Source organism: Bombus impatiens, unplaced genomic scaffold (genome assembly GCF_000188095.3).
Source record: "Bombus impatiens unplaced genomic scaffold, BIMP_2.2 scf_0403, whole genome shotgun sequence".
Taxonomy (NCBI): domain Eukaryota; kingdom Metazoa; phylum Arthropoda; class Insecta; order Hymenoptera; family Apidae; genus Bombus; species Bombus impatiens.
The window spans coordinates 66,369-78,843 of NT_176822.1; the positions used below are offsets into that span (position 1 = coordinate 66,369).

General features: G+C 45.9%; 2 protein-coding genes across 7 annotated transcripts in view; one reads left to right on the top strand and one right to left on the bottom strand.

The window, feature by feature from the left end:
- The window catches only part of LOC100744301 (innexin inx3), a 20,364-nt gene extending 10,911 nt beyond the window's left edge, over nucleotides 1-9,453 (top strand). For 2 of the 4 annotated variants that reach the window (XM_012386603.3, XM_003490132.4), the window contains exons 2-5: nucleotides 3,894-4,079; nucleotides 5,802-6,226; nucleotides 6,492-6,887; nucleotides 7,216-8,916. In XM_012386603.3, coding sequence (XP_012242026.1) covers nucleotides 3,917-4,079; nucleotides 5,802-6,226; nucleotides 6,492-6,887; nucleotides 7,216-7,422 — 1,191 coding nt within the window. In that variant the 5' untranslated portion in view covers nucleotides 3,894-3,916 and the 3' untranslated portion in view covers nucleotides 7,423-8,916. Of the gene's footprint in view, nucleotides 1-3,305; nucleotides 3,331-3,478; nucleotides 3,598-3,893; nucleotides 4,080-5,801; nucleotides 6,227-6,491; nucleotides 6,888-7,215 lie in introns of those variants that run through there. The other 2 variants (XM_024368191.2, XM_024368190.2) reach the window with 2 other exon arrangements.
- The window catches only part of LOC100744181 (dedicator of cytokinesis protein 3), a 55,996-nt gene that overhangs the window by 27,086 nt on the left and 16,435 nt on the right, over nucleotides 1-12,475 (bottom strand). For all 3 annotated transcript variants that reach the window (XM_003490131.4, XM_012386601.3, XM_012386602.3), the window contains exons 2-4: nucleotides 11,049-11,132; nucleotides 10,730-10,923; nucleotides 9,767-9,915 (exon numbers count right to left, since the gene is read on the bottom strand). In XM_003490131.4, coding sequence (XP_003490179.1) covers nucleotides 9,767-9,915; nucleotides 10,730-10,923; nucleotides 11,049-11,132 — 427 coding nt within the window. The remainder of the gene's footprint in view (nucleotides 1-9,766; nucleotides 9,916-10,729; nucleotides 10,924-11,048; nucleotides 11,133-12,475) is intronic.

Here is a 12,475-nt window from a genome sequence, read left to right on the forward strand (position 1 = left end):
CTCCGGCGAGCCGCGTTTCCCCTTCTCTCGTTTCACCAGAAACAACCGCGAGCAACTGGTTTGACTTGTATGTTCGTTAACCGGGAACGTTTCGAAGAAGCGCGGAGAGGGAATTGTAAAACCGTTGTCGCGAAAACCTTCGAATGCTGCGTGGGCAAGTTCGAGGAACGCGAAGAACTATTTGCATATAAAACGCGTGAGCGGAATCGCGTAAAAGACCTGAAACTGATGGATCGTCCGATGAAAACGGAAGTCAATGAAGCGCGTACGCGCGGTGCTGTGGTAGCGATAAAACGCACGAGGATTAATCGAAAGACATCACGGCGGAGGAATAATAATACGCGGCTTGCAGAAATGACGGATCCCTTGGAGCCGCAGATACGACGATCTGAAATTACACACGATACTGTTGGTAACGTGCACGTGCTCTTGCTCACGATCGCTGGAAAATAGTTGCGAACGTTGGTCGTCGTTTCGACGCGCTTGCAAATGCTTTTAGCCGCTAACGAACGTTTACGGATATTAGCGATCGCGCGTGAACACGCGTGGCCACTTGCGAATGTACGCAAAGAAGATCGTTCAACGGCGTTTACAAATCTGTGATCGCTGGCGAACAGGAAAAATCGTGGCGAAACATACACTGGCTACGAAAATTATTCGCATACGAATTGCGCTTATCGTAGAATTTACCTGTCGATTATCAGATTCCAGCGTATCGAATCGTCGAGCGACGCTTTCGTGCGAGCGCAACGGTTTCATACGACGAGGATGAAATGTAAGTACTTTTCGTAGTTGTTGTATATAGAAGGGTTAATGTTACACCGCTGAGTATGCTTCGCGAGATCAAACTTTACGATGCACCGTGTTCTTCGTAATTTGTCCTTGACAAATAGAAACAGCGCCGGACGATGATAATTTTTCGTCGTAAGGCGAAATCAAAGTATTCGCGTTGCACAGCAAGAAGAGAGAGTTTGATAATCGAGTGCCTGAGCGCTTGCGGATTGACCCTTTGCAACCGCACGTGCCTCGTCTCTTGTCAATTAATTGACTAATAAATATCCTACGCCCTACGAGACTGCTGTTTTAGTTTAGCTACTCGGATCTCGTCTGCTCGCAGCATACGTGGAACGATCTTGTTTAAAGCTGCAGCAATGTGACTCGTAAATTGCACACGGATGTTACACGAGTCGCGAATGAGGCGAAACTTGCGGCTAATTACGCGCGAAATTTCTTCGAAACGCGAAACAGACTGGTTCGCAGTCGTACGGCACGTTTGTCTGGAATTTTTGTTAACGCAAAGGCAATTGGCAATTCGAAGATCATAGGAGCGCGAGTCACTCTGTTGCTATCTTCTGTGTTTTATGTTTTCATACAATAAAAATAATTATATAATTATAATGGAATTATATAATTCGCAGACCAAACGAACGATACCTTTCAAGCCCCGGATTGTCGAGTTACTCGAATTCCACGCTGTTCGAGAATACCATCGCCTGATGGAAGAATAAAAGAGAAAATACCCGGTCGAGTTCGCTTAGATCACTACGAGAAACTTAACGCAACAACCATTTCCTTCAAGTTCTCAGTTAAACAACTGGGTCTAAAGTTTGAGGGAGTACTCTGAGCCAACCAAAGCGACAGAAGCTTAAAAATGAGTCTTTCGAACGGAGCGAGTCGTTGCGGTAAAAATATTTCAAGTTGCTGGAGTTTCAATCGTTTAGATCCGACCAGCTGTAGCGTGACGCGAACTCGAAAGTCGAAATACGCGATTCAAACTCTGCTTCTTGAACCGTTCGCCTTCGCTGCCACGATTCTCGGCTCAATTTAATTTTATTCGTTGGAAATGTCGCGTCGTACTCGAGAGGGCAATGGCTTCGAACGGACGCGATAGAAATGACGAGCGTATCACGTCCGATCGAGTCGTCGTACACGTTCGGTGTGTGTACCATCGGTGCTCCACGTGCATACCGTTTGGCAAACGTCAAATGGCGTATTTTTCGCACGTTTTCGCACCACCGGTGCTAGTTTCTCAGGGCAACGACAAAAATGCAGTAGCCCGGTAACCGGTGACTGTTCTCGGGCCGAAAGTAGCTTTTGTTTCGCCGCGAGAACAATCCACGGTCTGAAGAGCATGCTGCGACGAACCTCTGTGTATATCGATCCTCGGTACATCTGCCGTTTCCGGCCTTGCTACCGGTACTCCGCGAACAGCCGAGCGGTTCAGCGGTCGGAAACGCAAGAATTCGCCGATACGATCGCCGCTGTAATCGTTTTATCCGATCAACGTGCTCCGCGGCTCGTCTTCTTCGCGTTTCTTCTCGTCAGTTCTACGTTCTTGTATATCCGTTCTAACTAACGCGATTTCTTCGTTCGATTCTCGATTGTGATGGGAGCAGCGTTGTGAAGACGCTTTTTAAGATTTTAACGCTGATCTGAACATGCGAAGGTCCGATCAAACGACCAGTTTGAAAATTTCATTTACGATCGTACAATTGTGATTCGTCTATCTTCGTGGAAATTCTTATATTAAGAAAAATCGAGATACCGATTAGTCGGATGAAAACGAAAGGAACAACAAGGAAAGTAGGATTTTAAATAAAAATTCCGAAACCGGTCGTTCGAGGTTAAAGTTAGCGACAAATTAGCATATTTCTGTTTCTTCTTCCATTCCATTCTTATTGCGTATCTAGCCTAAGAACGTAATATCTATCTTCTCCCTTTCTTTCCTTCGATTCTCCTTAAGCGTAATCGAAGCTTGCATAATCGTGCTTTGTCCGTCTTCCCGTACGATATCGGAGCGTTCAACGTATAACGTTTCCTCCTCTTTTCGTCTTTCGTTCGCAGTTCCCTTCAAAACGAACGCTTGGAAAATTTTCTTGTCACCTGACGCAAAGAACACGAAACAAGTCGACGAAAGAATCTCTTGGACTTGAAAGTTGCCAAGGTTGTTCTTTATTCAGCGGTAGCGAAAACGGCAATTTGATCGCCGGGTATCTCGCGATCCCCCGTCCAACGAAATTCGTCAAGCCTGTTATTAACGTTAATTGCAGGAATATCGCGACGAGGGCATCGAGACTGCAGCCGATTATAAAGCCAAGATACACGTTGCGTTGTTAGGAATCACGCGAGCTCGAACACGTTGGCGTTCTCTGTTCTCTGTTCCCAAGAGCATTGACTCACCGTGTGTAACTGACTTACTCGACAAGAATGTAAATGCTCGAGCGTTGGTGGTCGTATCGATGACAGAGAGCCGCGTCGTTCGCGATTACATCGCGCTCTGCCAACCACCGACCAGTTCGCCACGAGCATTCCATCTTCCGTCGTTTCGACGTACGTGTTTCTGAAATACGAATGTTCAATCGCATTAACGTGATTCCTTACAGCGGGCTACGTACAGACAAAGGAAAGTTTCAAATAATCGCGAATGACGATAACGATAGGATTCTTGGCTTTCGCGACGAACTGAATCGAAAACGACGATCTTTGTTACCTTAATTTTGCATGGAAAGCTGCCGAAGAGAGGAAGAAAGAAAAGAGAGAAAAAAAAAGAAGAATAGCGTCGATACGTGTATCGACTTGGCATTGAACGCGTTAATGGCAAAACGTGTTAAAAACGCATTCTTTTACCATGTTGATGACAGTCATCTGTATCATCGTAGCGACTAGTAATAAAATTTAGTTTAGATCGTAACCACTTTTTCTAAGAATCTTACGCTTTCCCTGTCGCTTCTTTTGTGATCGCTTTTTCCTATTAATTAACTTCAACTCAGTTAATTATCCTTCTTTTGTCCTGCAGCGAATATATACGCGTACGGGATCGCGAAGCGTATAACCTCTGCGTGCAACATTATCGGCAGTCGTGCATGACCAGTATGTGGTTTGATGGTTTCCAGGAACACGTTGATCGAGGAGAGCAATGGCGGTGTTTGGGCTGGTCTCGGCGGTGGCCGGGTTCGTCAAGGTACGATACTTGGTGGACAAGGCGATCATCGACAACATGGTGTTCAGGGCGCACTACAGGATCACCTGCGCTATTTTATTCGCCTGTTGCATCATCGTCTCTGCCAATAATCTGATAGGTAAGCAGCTCTTCTTCCCGCACTTTTGCGGCTAACCACGAAAAAACGAGCTTGCAACGAGCTTTTCGTCGAGTCGGAGCATCGGCGTTGTTGCCAGGTTCGCGAGAAATTTTCCAACTCGTCGTACGTACATGGTCGTAGTCCTACGTGTTAAATGGTAGCCAAGGCGATTGAGAATTGTGCAGGAATTACGAGTACGATTTTAACCGCCTGGCAGACGCGCACCAGGAAAAAAGAAGAAGAAAGAAACGTTCCTACGAATACGTTAACGGTTTGGCCAACAAAGCTCGAGTTCCTCGTAACGATGATTTAACCGATGAAACAAAGCGAAGATTTCGAGAATTCGAACGTAGTCGCGTACTCGGACTTTCGAGCGTATCATATCCTTTTTCTTTCGTAATTAATGCAACCATCGAGCAGCGAAATCGCGTTGATCGCAATTTCTATGTTCACGCGTATGCGGATACTTCGAAGATGCGAAGATACGCGCGTAATGCGCCTGCTGTTCGCAAACGTAGAAAGCATCGAATAATAAGTCGTATAAAGCATCGAAAGTGAGACGTGTCCGCTATAAAATTAAGCAAGCGAACCAAAGCTTTGCGTTCCGTTTCTAGGCATATTCTAAAAAATAGAAATATAAGCGCAAAGTCAAAACGCAAAGTGAATCGCGAACAGTAGCATCGCAACAGCTGAAAAGTGTATCAGTTAAAAAGCAACAGTAACGCGAGCCCAGCTGCAGAGCGAATGTGCTCACTCGCGTGATTGTTTCCGACAATCGGTCGATCCGTAAGTGAATTAAGGAGGTAAAACGATCCTCTTACTTGACCCATGCGAGCAACGACGATGGGTCGCAGATGAAACGTCGTCGGTTGCATAAATAGCCGATACGTTGCGTGGCAGCGGGCCGTTTTCAGGACGCGCGTGCTTATTTATCGGTGGACGGAGCGTACGAGGGCCGATCACGGGTTACAGACACAGCTGCTCGTCACACCGACGACGAGGCCCTCGGACCAGATTCGCAACGGTATCGTGCGTTATCAACTCGTTTAGCGAACAACCTATCAGCTGCCGCGCGCGATGCACCAGCACATGTTTCGCACATGTGTCGTAGCGAGTCTCCTCTCTCATCCTGCTCGTTCACAACCATCGTTCCACGTTCTCGCCGACAGGGAATCGCTGGTTGCATAATTTTACGCGCAATTGTGCTTATAATCAAACGGATAATGCACGGTCGTTGTCTAACGAGGTCGTTCGCGATCGAGGACGCTCACCGGTTCGCGCGATGTTTCGGAAAACGCGCGTCTCCATCTCCACGCGGTCCGACCGTATTCGAACATCTTCGCTCGATTTAGCTGGCCGAAACTGTGTACTTCCCAGAAGTAGAAGCGAATATTCACGCAATTTCTTATTTTGGAGACTTTCGCGTTCGAAGGAATATGATTAAAATAATAAAATCTCGTCTCAATTGTCGCTGGAGTAGATTAAAGCATCGATTCTTCGAGAATCGGTTGGCGTTACAGTTCTATTCTCGAGAGACGAGAGACTTTGAGATATTCAAAACGCCATTGCTTTCCGAGTGGGCAATTTCCCACAGCTTCCTAAGGAACTTCCTTTTCCATCTTTCATTGTCTCGAGTACAACCGACCAAAGATCGGATGAAAGATGGAGGGAAGAGCAACGAACATCGAGCTCCGAGCTAATAATCGACGATGATGCTTGCAGGTGATCCGATAAGCTGCCTAAGCGACGGAGGTGTACCAGACAACGTGATAAACACGTATTGCTGGATCACGTACACGTTCACGTTGCCCCGCAACAACGCGAAACCGGTGGGTACTCACGTGGCTCACCCTGGTCTTGGCGGCGACTTTGGGGAGAAGAGATATCACTCGTACTATCAGTGGGTGCCCTTCATGCTCTTCTTCCAAGGTATCCTGTTCTACATGCCTCATTGGATATGGAAGCAGTGGGAAGAGGGCAAGGTCAGAATGATATCCGAAGGCATGAGGGGAGCCTCGATCGATAACAAGTCCGAGCGACAGGCCAAGTCTCAACGTCTCGCCAAATACGTTTACGACACGTTGCACCTGCACAACACATACGCGGCTGGCTACTTCTTCTGCGAGGCTCTCAACTTCGTCAACGTGGTAAGTGGCGTACCGTGTCGCGGATAAAGGCTCCTCTTTATGGAGCGATCGTAAGAACTCGAGCTTTCTTTAATAACGCGGTCGGCTTAGTCGTGTCTCTGTGTTTCGAGATCATACGGCCGCAAAAATGCGAAAACACGTTTGTCGTCTGCTGCGAGTTTTTGTATTCGGTGAGACGCGCGTGCAGCAATAAATGGAAAGACGCTCCATTCGCGTGGTTTCTCGAGAAGTTAGCGAAAATCGTCAGAGGATCGTGTGATTGCAGGTTGGAAATATATTCTTCATCGACACGTTCCTCGGTGGAGCTTTCCTCTCCTATGGTACGGATGTACTCAAGTTCAGCAATATGAATCAGGAACAACGCACCGACCCGATGGTGGAGGTGTTCCCGCGGGTAACCAAATGTACCTTCCACAAATTCGGTGCTTCCGGGACCATTCAAAAGTTCGACGCCCTCTGCGTTCTCGCCCTCAACATCCTCAACGAGAAGATCTACATCTTCCTCTGGTTCTGGTTCATAATCCTGGCGGTATTGTCCGGTGTCGCTCTGCTGTATAGCATGGCGGTGGTCTTACTACCCAGTACCCGGGAGACCATCCTCAAGAAACGATTCAAGTTCGGCACGTCGGCTAACGTGAGCGCGCTTATCAGAGAGACACAGGTAAACCAGGTTCATCGATTTAAATCAACGAGCAAAGTGTCGTAATCGGCAATCGGAAATACGCTTGCGGTTTGGCATGACTCTAATTAGGCGGTCGGGATGACAGCGTTTATTTTCAAAACAACGTTCGATCGGTCCGGTTTCACGGTATCTGAGATATCTTGTTAAGCGTCAGAGGGAATGGGATCGGGGCGAGACGAAAAGCCACGCGATACTCTTTCTCGGAGACGTTTCTCGATAATAACCGGTTTGAAAGATAATCGCAATCTACGATTCTACGTTTCGTGACGAGAACGTATCCATTGTTTCTACATATGTAAATTTGCAGGTCGGCGACTTCCTGTTGCTTCATCTGCTGGGACAGAACATGAACATGATGATGTTCAACGAAGTACTGGACGATCTGTGCCGTCAGTTGAACCTCGGCTCGACGAGCGGAGCGTCACCGACCTCGGTGCCGTCAGCGCCCAGCACACTCGAGATGTCACCCATTTACCCGGAGATCGAGAAATACGCGAAGGACACCGAGATCTAATGCTTACGCCCTCTCCGACCATATTTCTATCTTCTCTTTTGCATTGTGATAAGACCCAGGGTGATCCCTTTCCGACACCTTCGGTCTCTCGAAAAACGTTTGTACTATCGACGGTTAGTTTGCTCGTAACGAAGGAACATGTTGATCGAACACGCGACAGGAACGAGATCTTGCCACTCCCTTTTCGATCTATGTATCAACGCGTAGAGATTACTTGCCGTCCCACAGAAATAGTGAAACTAATTCGCCATAAAATAACAGGTACATATCGCAAATCTGTTATCGTAGCCGTCTATTGTTTCTTACCATTTATAGCACAAACTAGCGTTAGGTTATCGAACGAATATGTAACGTAGACGATAACGCGCGATGCTTTCGGTTCGACAATGCGTGTACGCGTGTTGTCGTCTATCGCTGTTAAATTATAGTAAGCCGAATTTCACACGCGCAAGCGTTTCGCCGATTATCTTTAATATTGCGTAATGATATCGCGTTCGCCACCCTGTGGTTAGGGACGCGGTCGTCGAGCACGATAACAACACCGTGAACGATTGCTATGGAATTTGAAACAGCGAACGCGATCAACTCTTTCTCTTCGACAAAATCAGTTGCCGTTACTCGTCGATGCTCGCATCGATCGTGTTCCTCGATTCCTATTTGTGTTACACATACACATTCCTTTTGTATTAATTTGCGCGTATCGTGATGGAACAAGTGCCTTTTGGGGAAGTGTGTCAATTTACGTTCGACGCTCCGTCGCCGATGGAGCAACTACTATATTATTCGTTTATGGTATCGATAAAGTTTTCTTCGAGTAACATTCCGGGCTACTTTTCGATTCGTATCGTTTAAGAAAAACGAAGCGGAAATACCGTGGTATTGGACAAATCGTTACTTTTTGAGATAATAATAGAACGAGACTGTATAAGTTTTTCTAGAAATTATAGAAATAAACACGAGAGTATTTATAAGGATACAGATTGCCAATAGCGCTCTTATATCTTTTACGTATTAGTTTTTTAAAGTAACTATACCGCTGTTACACGTGGTCTACGTATATTCTTTTCTTTTCTTCTTTTTGTATTTCTCTATTTCTAACTGGTGCAATTGCCATAACGAAGTTAGCGTGAATAACGTTATATTTTGTAGCGAAGTTAGCGCGAACGATGTAAAACTTCGTTAACAAAATTAAACTTCAGGGGCATTCCTGATTATTCACAGTAACGTTTTCATTTTTCATACAAAATTCAAGTATATACATACATGCGTAGTTTATATAATTAAATCGTTACAAAGATTTGTGAATAGAATCGACTTAAGAGTTAAACGATTCGAATATTCGAGTTTATCCGATTTTCATCCTATCTACCGTCGAGTTTATCGAGTCGAAATTGATTTATGCGCTTCTATATACGTATCTACGAGCGAAATTCTGCCAAGAGTTTATATCCGACAAATTAGAAGTGCACATCGATGAACATATTCTTAAGAATATTTGATACGTTTTCGTTTTCCAATGTCTCGAAAGCTACGTGGAAAGATCAGGCGGTTTACCGAAACGAAATACGATAACGCTGACGTGAGTTTCACAGCAACGTTAGAATCGTTTGAACCGTTCATTGCTCACGTTCGTATCGCACGACTCACAATTTCTCGGATTGCTCGCCAGCATAATATAACGCTGCCGATAGTTATATGCAATGACAATAATAACTTTACTATTAAGTAGTTTATCGTAGTTAGTAGGTTGTATCGCTAATATTAGTTCTGATTCAAGCGATAGATTACGACAGATGTATAAGTCGAACGAGACGGATGTGCCTTCTTCATAGTATACCGAGATATTGTACTTTAGCGCTTAGGATTTCTATAAGATGTGTTTATAAATTGATAAATGCTCATTTGTAAGGATCGCCGCCGAAGTTAACGCGAAGACTGCCAATACGTGCAACGGTAGATGTAACGGGAGCAAAAATAGAAGAATCTAAAGAGCCAATTGTAGAATAAAGATTATACTCTTTCTATATGAAGGATCGGTTGGTTCCTGATCGCTCGTTTTCATAACCAGAAAGTATCCATCGGTCTGAAGCAAACCAGACTCGTCCGATCGTAATCTGCCTGCCGGCTGTTTCTCAGCGAGTCGAACAACGAAGCAAGCAACAACGATAGGAGGAAGTTCGTAATCGTTCAATAAATTCCATTAAGTATACGGCTGAAATCGGTGAGGCAAACGCGGCATTTCGCTTTCGACCAGCGACTCGATCGGGCATGTACCATTATCGGTAATCGTGCTGTCGCGTCTATCGTGCACGTTTGCAATTCTCAACTTTCAGTTCCAACTTACCGATTTCCCCAGTCCACTTTGTTGATAATTCGCAACTTGAGTTCCCGCGTTTGATCGGTAGTGAGCGTGCCGGCCAAAAGTTGTCGCCGCCATTCCAGCAATTCCCGCATCACTTTGCGCAGCGTGTCGAACTTGTAGTTTACCCGTTCCTGATTTTGTTCCAGCGAAAATATTTCAATTAGTAGGGAAAGATAGAAGTACGAGCAGATTATGGTAGGAATTAAGAGCTGAGCGGGACGACGAAAGCTCTGACTTTACGTACGCTTGCGCGTGTATCGTGATTTTTCCCTGCTTTCGAGTTTCTACTCGATAAGGAAAATCCTTCACGGCGGCGTACGAACGCTATTACTCTGTTCATCGTGAAATCGCGTACGTTCTATAATACAAATCGCGGCCGTATAGCGTAAAACGTATAAAAATATATTTAAAGAAGCCAGCTCTGTCTCTCCTTCGTAGCAAATCGGATTTCGACCAGTCGCGACAGTGGAATTTTTCACGAACAGGAGCTTCTTATATTCGCGATAAATAGAATAGTCCTTGGATAGAAACTTGGAAAAATTTGGTGTTCGTTGAGATAGCTTTCCACGAAAGACAGATCTAGCCCTTAGACTAATCGCCAGTAGCATTTTTTACGTATGTTTGCGACCTTCGTAGCGTGTTTCTTGGCACCGTACCAAAAGATCCGCGCAATTCCATTATCAATCGAACAGCGTGTCCCTTGTCGCTCGTTAAGAATTCAAACGAGTCGCGACGACGACGTTCCCATTCTTTTTCCTTCGTTCCTTTTCGACCCTTTGCTGCAATTTTCATTACGCGAAAGTATACGTGTCGTAGAGCTAGTCGGCTTTGTCGTAGAAACCATTTCCAACGACCAGCCATTTGGCCTCGTTGTCGCGAAAAATAAGCGAGCACGAGCAAATGGAAAGGGGTCATTGTAGCGTAGAGAGTCGTCGGCTCACTCACCACGTAGAGTCTCTTCCATATACCGCCCCATTCTCGGAGCACGAGGGTAACTTCTCGGACCACCGGATCTTCCAAAGGTATCACCGACTCGAACAGTCCCTCGTTCTCGATTTTACATGGTTTCAGATGAACGTACGAGCTGGGGAAAATTCCTTTGACCGCGCGATTCTTGGTCGAAAAGCCCCTGTACCAACCTGCAAGCAATCCATCGTTTGATTCCACGTTCGATCGACTCGTTCGTCAACCTGATCCACGTTGATTCGTGCTAAAGCATTCGTAAGCGATACGTGAAACGACGAGCGATCTCGTGTCGTTTTACCTGTACATTCCTCCAGGATCTGCACGGTTTCTCCGATTTCCAAGGGAAGGCCATAGCGCGTGTCTCCTCGCCAATTGTAAACGGCTGTAAAACAGAAAAGAAAGGCAAAGATAAAATGATCTTGTCAGGTTCAAGTTGTACAAGTTGCATCTTTTGTACGTTCGATATACGCGCATTAATGGCATAGTAGAAGCAGTGTTCCATTTAACGTAACATCGACGATGTACTTGTACGAACGATATATGCGGTGAACTGTTATTTCCAATTAATCGATGGTGCGTGCGTACTTATTATACAGCGTTGGGATCTCTTACACGAAATAACTAATGCAACGTAACTCACTCTCTCTCTCTCTCTCTCTTTGTCTGTCTGTCTTCTTTTCTCTTTATCCGTGTATCGACCGCGTCGCACCACCGTGCAAATATTATGATTCGTGGCGCAGATGGCCCATTGGGGAGGAAGCGAAATCTCCTCGACGCTCGGCGCACTCGACGCGAGATTGAAACGTATAGTCTTGGCTCGTTATATTATATCACGTTTTATCCAAGGATTCACGTTTCTACAGACGATACAAGCCCTTTAGAAAGCGTGGCCGATCCATATGAAATTTAACGGCTATCGTGGAAGGAAATCGGTAATTTGCGTTCGAACGACGCGGTTCTTGTTAGTACAAATTCTGCTGTATCCTATTTCGTTTATCATAGGTAGCACAGTGACATTGTTGGTTTGATCTGCCTAATCTAATCTCATATAGCAGTCATTGGTCGTTCATCGACCGTTTCGCTCTTCAAGCTCAACACACGCCCACCTCACGGCTAAATACGTTGATCGAAAATTTACGATCTTTCTATATATAGCGAGAAATTCGAATCGCTCGCAACGTGATTCGAAGCTACAAAATCGAGCAGCTTAGATACGTTTCGATAAGTCCGATCGATATCTCACAGGCATTTTGATCAGCAGTGGCGGTATCGTTGACTGGAAAAATGGAAGAAAGTCTGGAATATTCGAATGACGATAAACGACGAGACTCGAGACTCGTCGAGTGTCTGCATAGTTTCAGATCAAAGAGATCGCGTTCTGTCGCGACCTATGCGACACGAAGTGTCTTAGATCGCGACGCTAGAAAGGAGCGAAAGTGTAAGAAGTTCGTGGACGAAGGGTTAAAGATGGGAAGAGAATCGGCGCGTGTCCTTTCGTGGAAGTGTCAGGCCACGATAAACGAACTCCGGGGCACCGGATACGCGTGACGCTGCACGCACGACGAGCCAGCTTCCGGTCCTCCGGCGGAGAAACGCACGCGAGACGCATCTGAATGAGCGCGTCTCTAGCCTCCGCCTCGTGTGTACACGCGTACGTTTCACCGACGACCGGCCACGGAATGTGTGTTACGCGTTTGCTCGCCTACCACCGCTACACCGGAACAA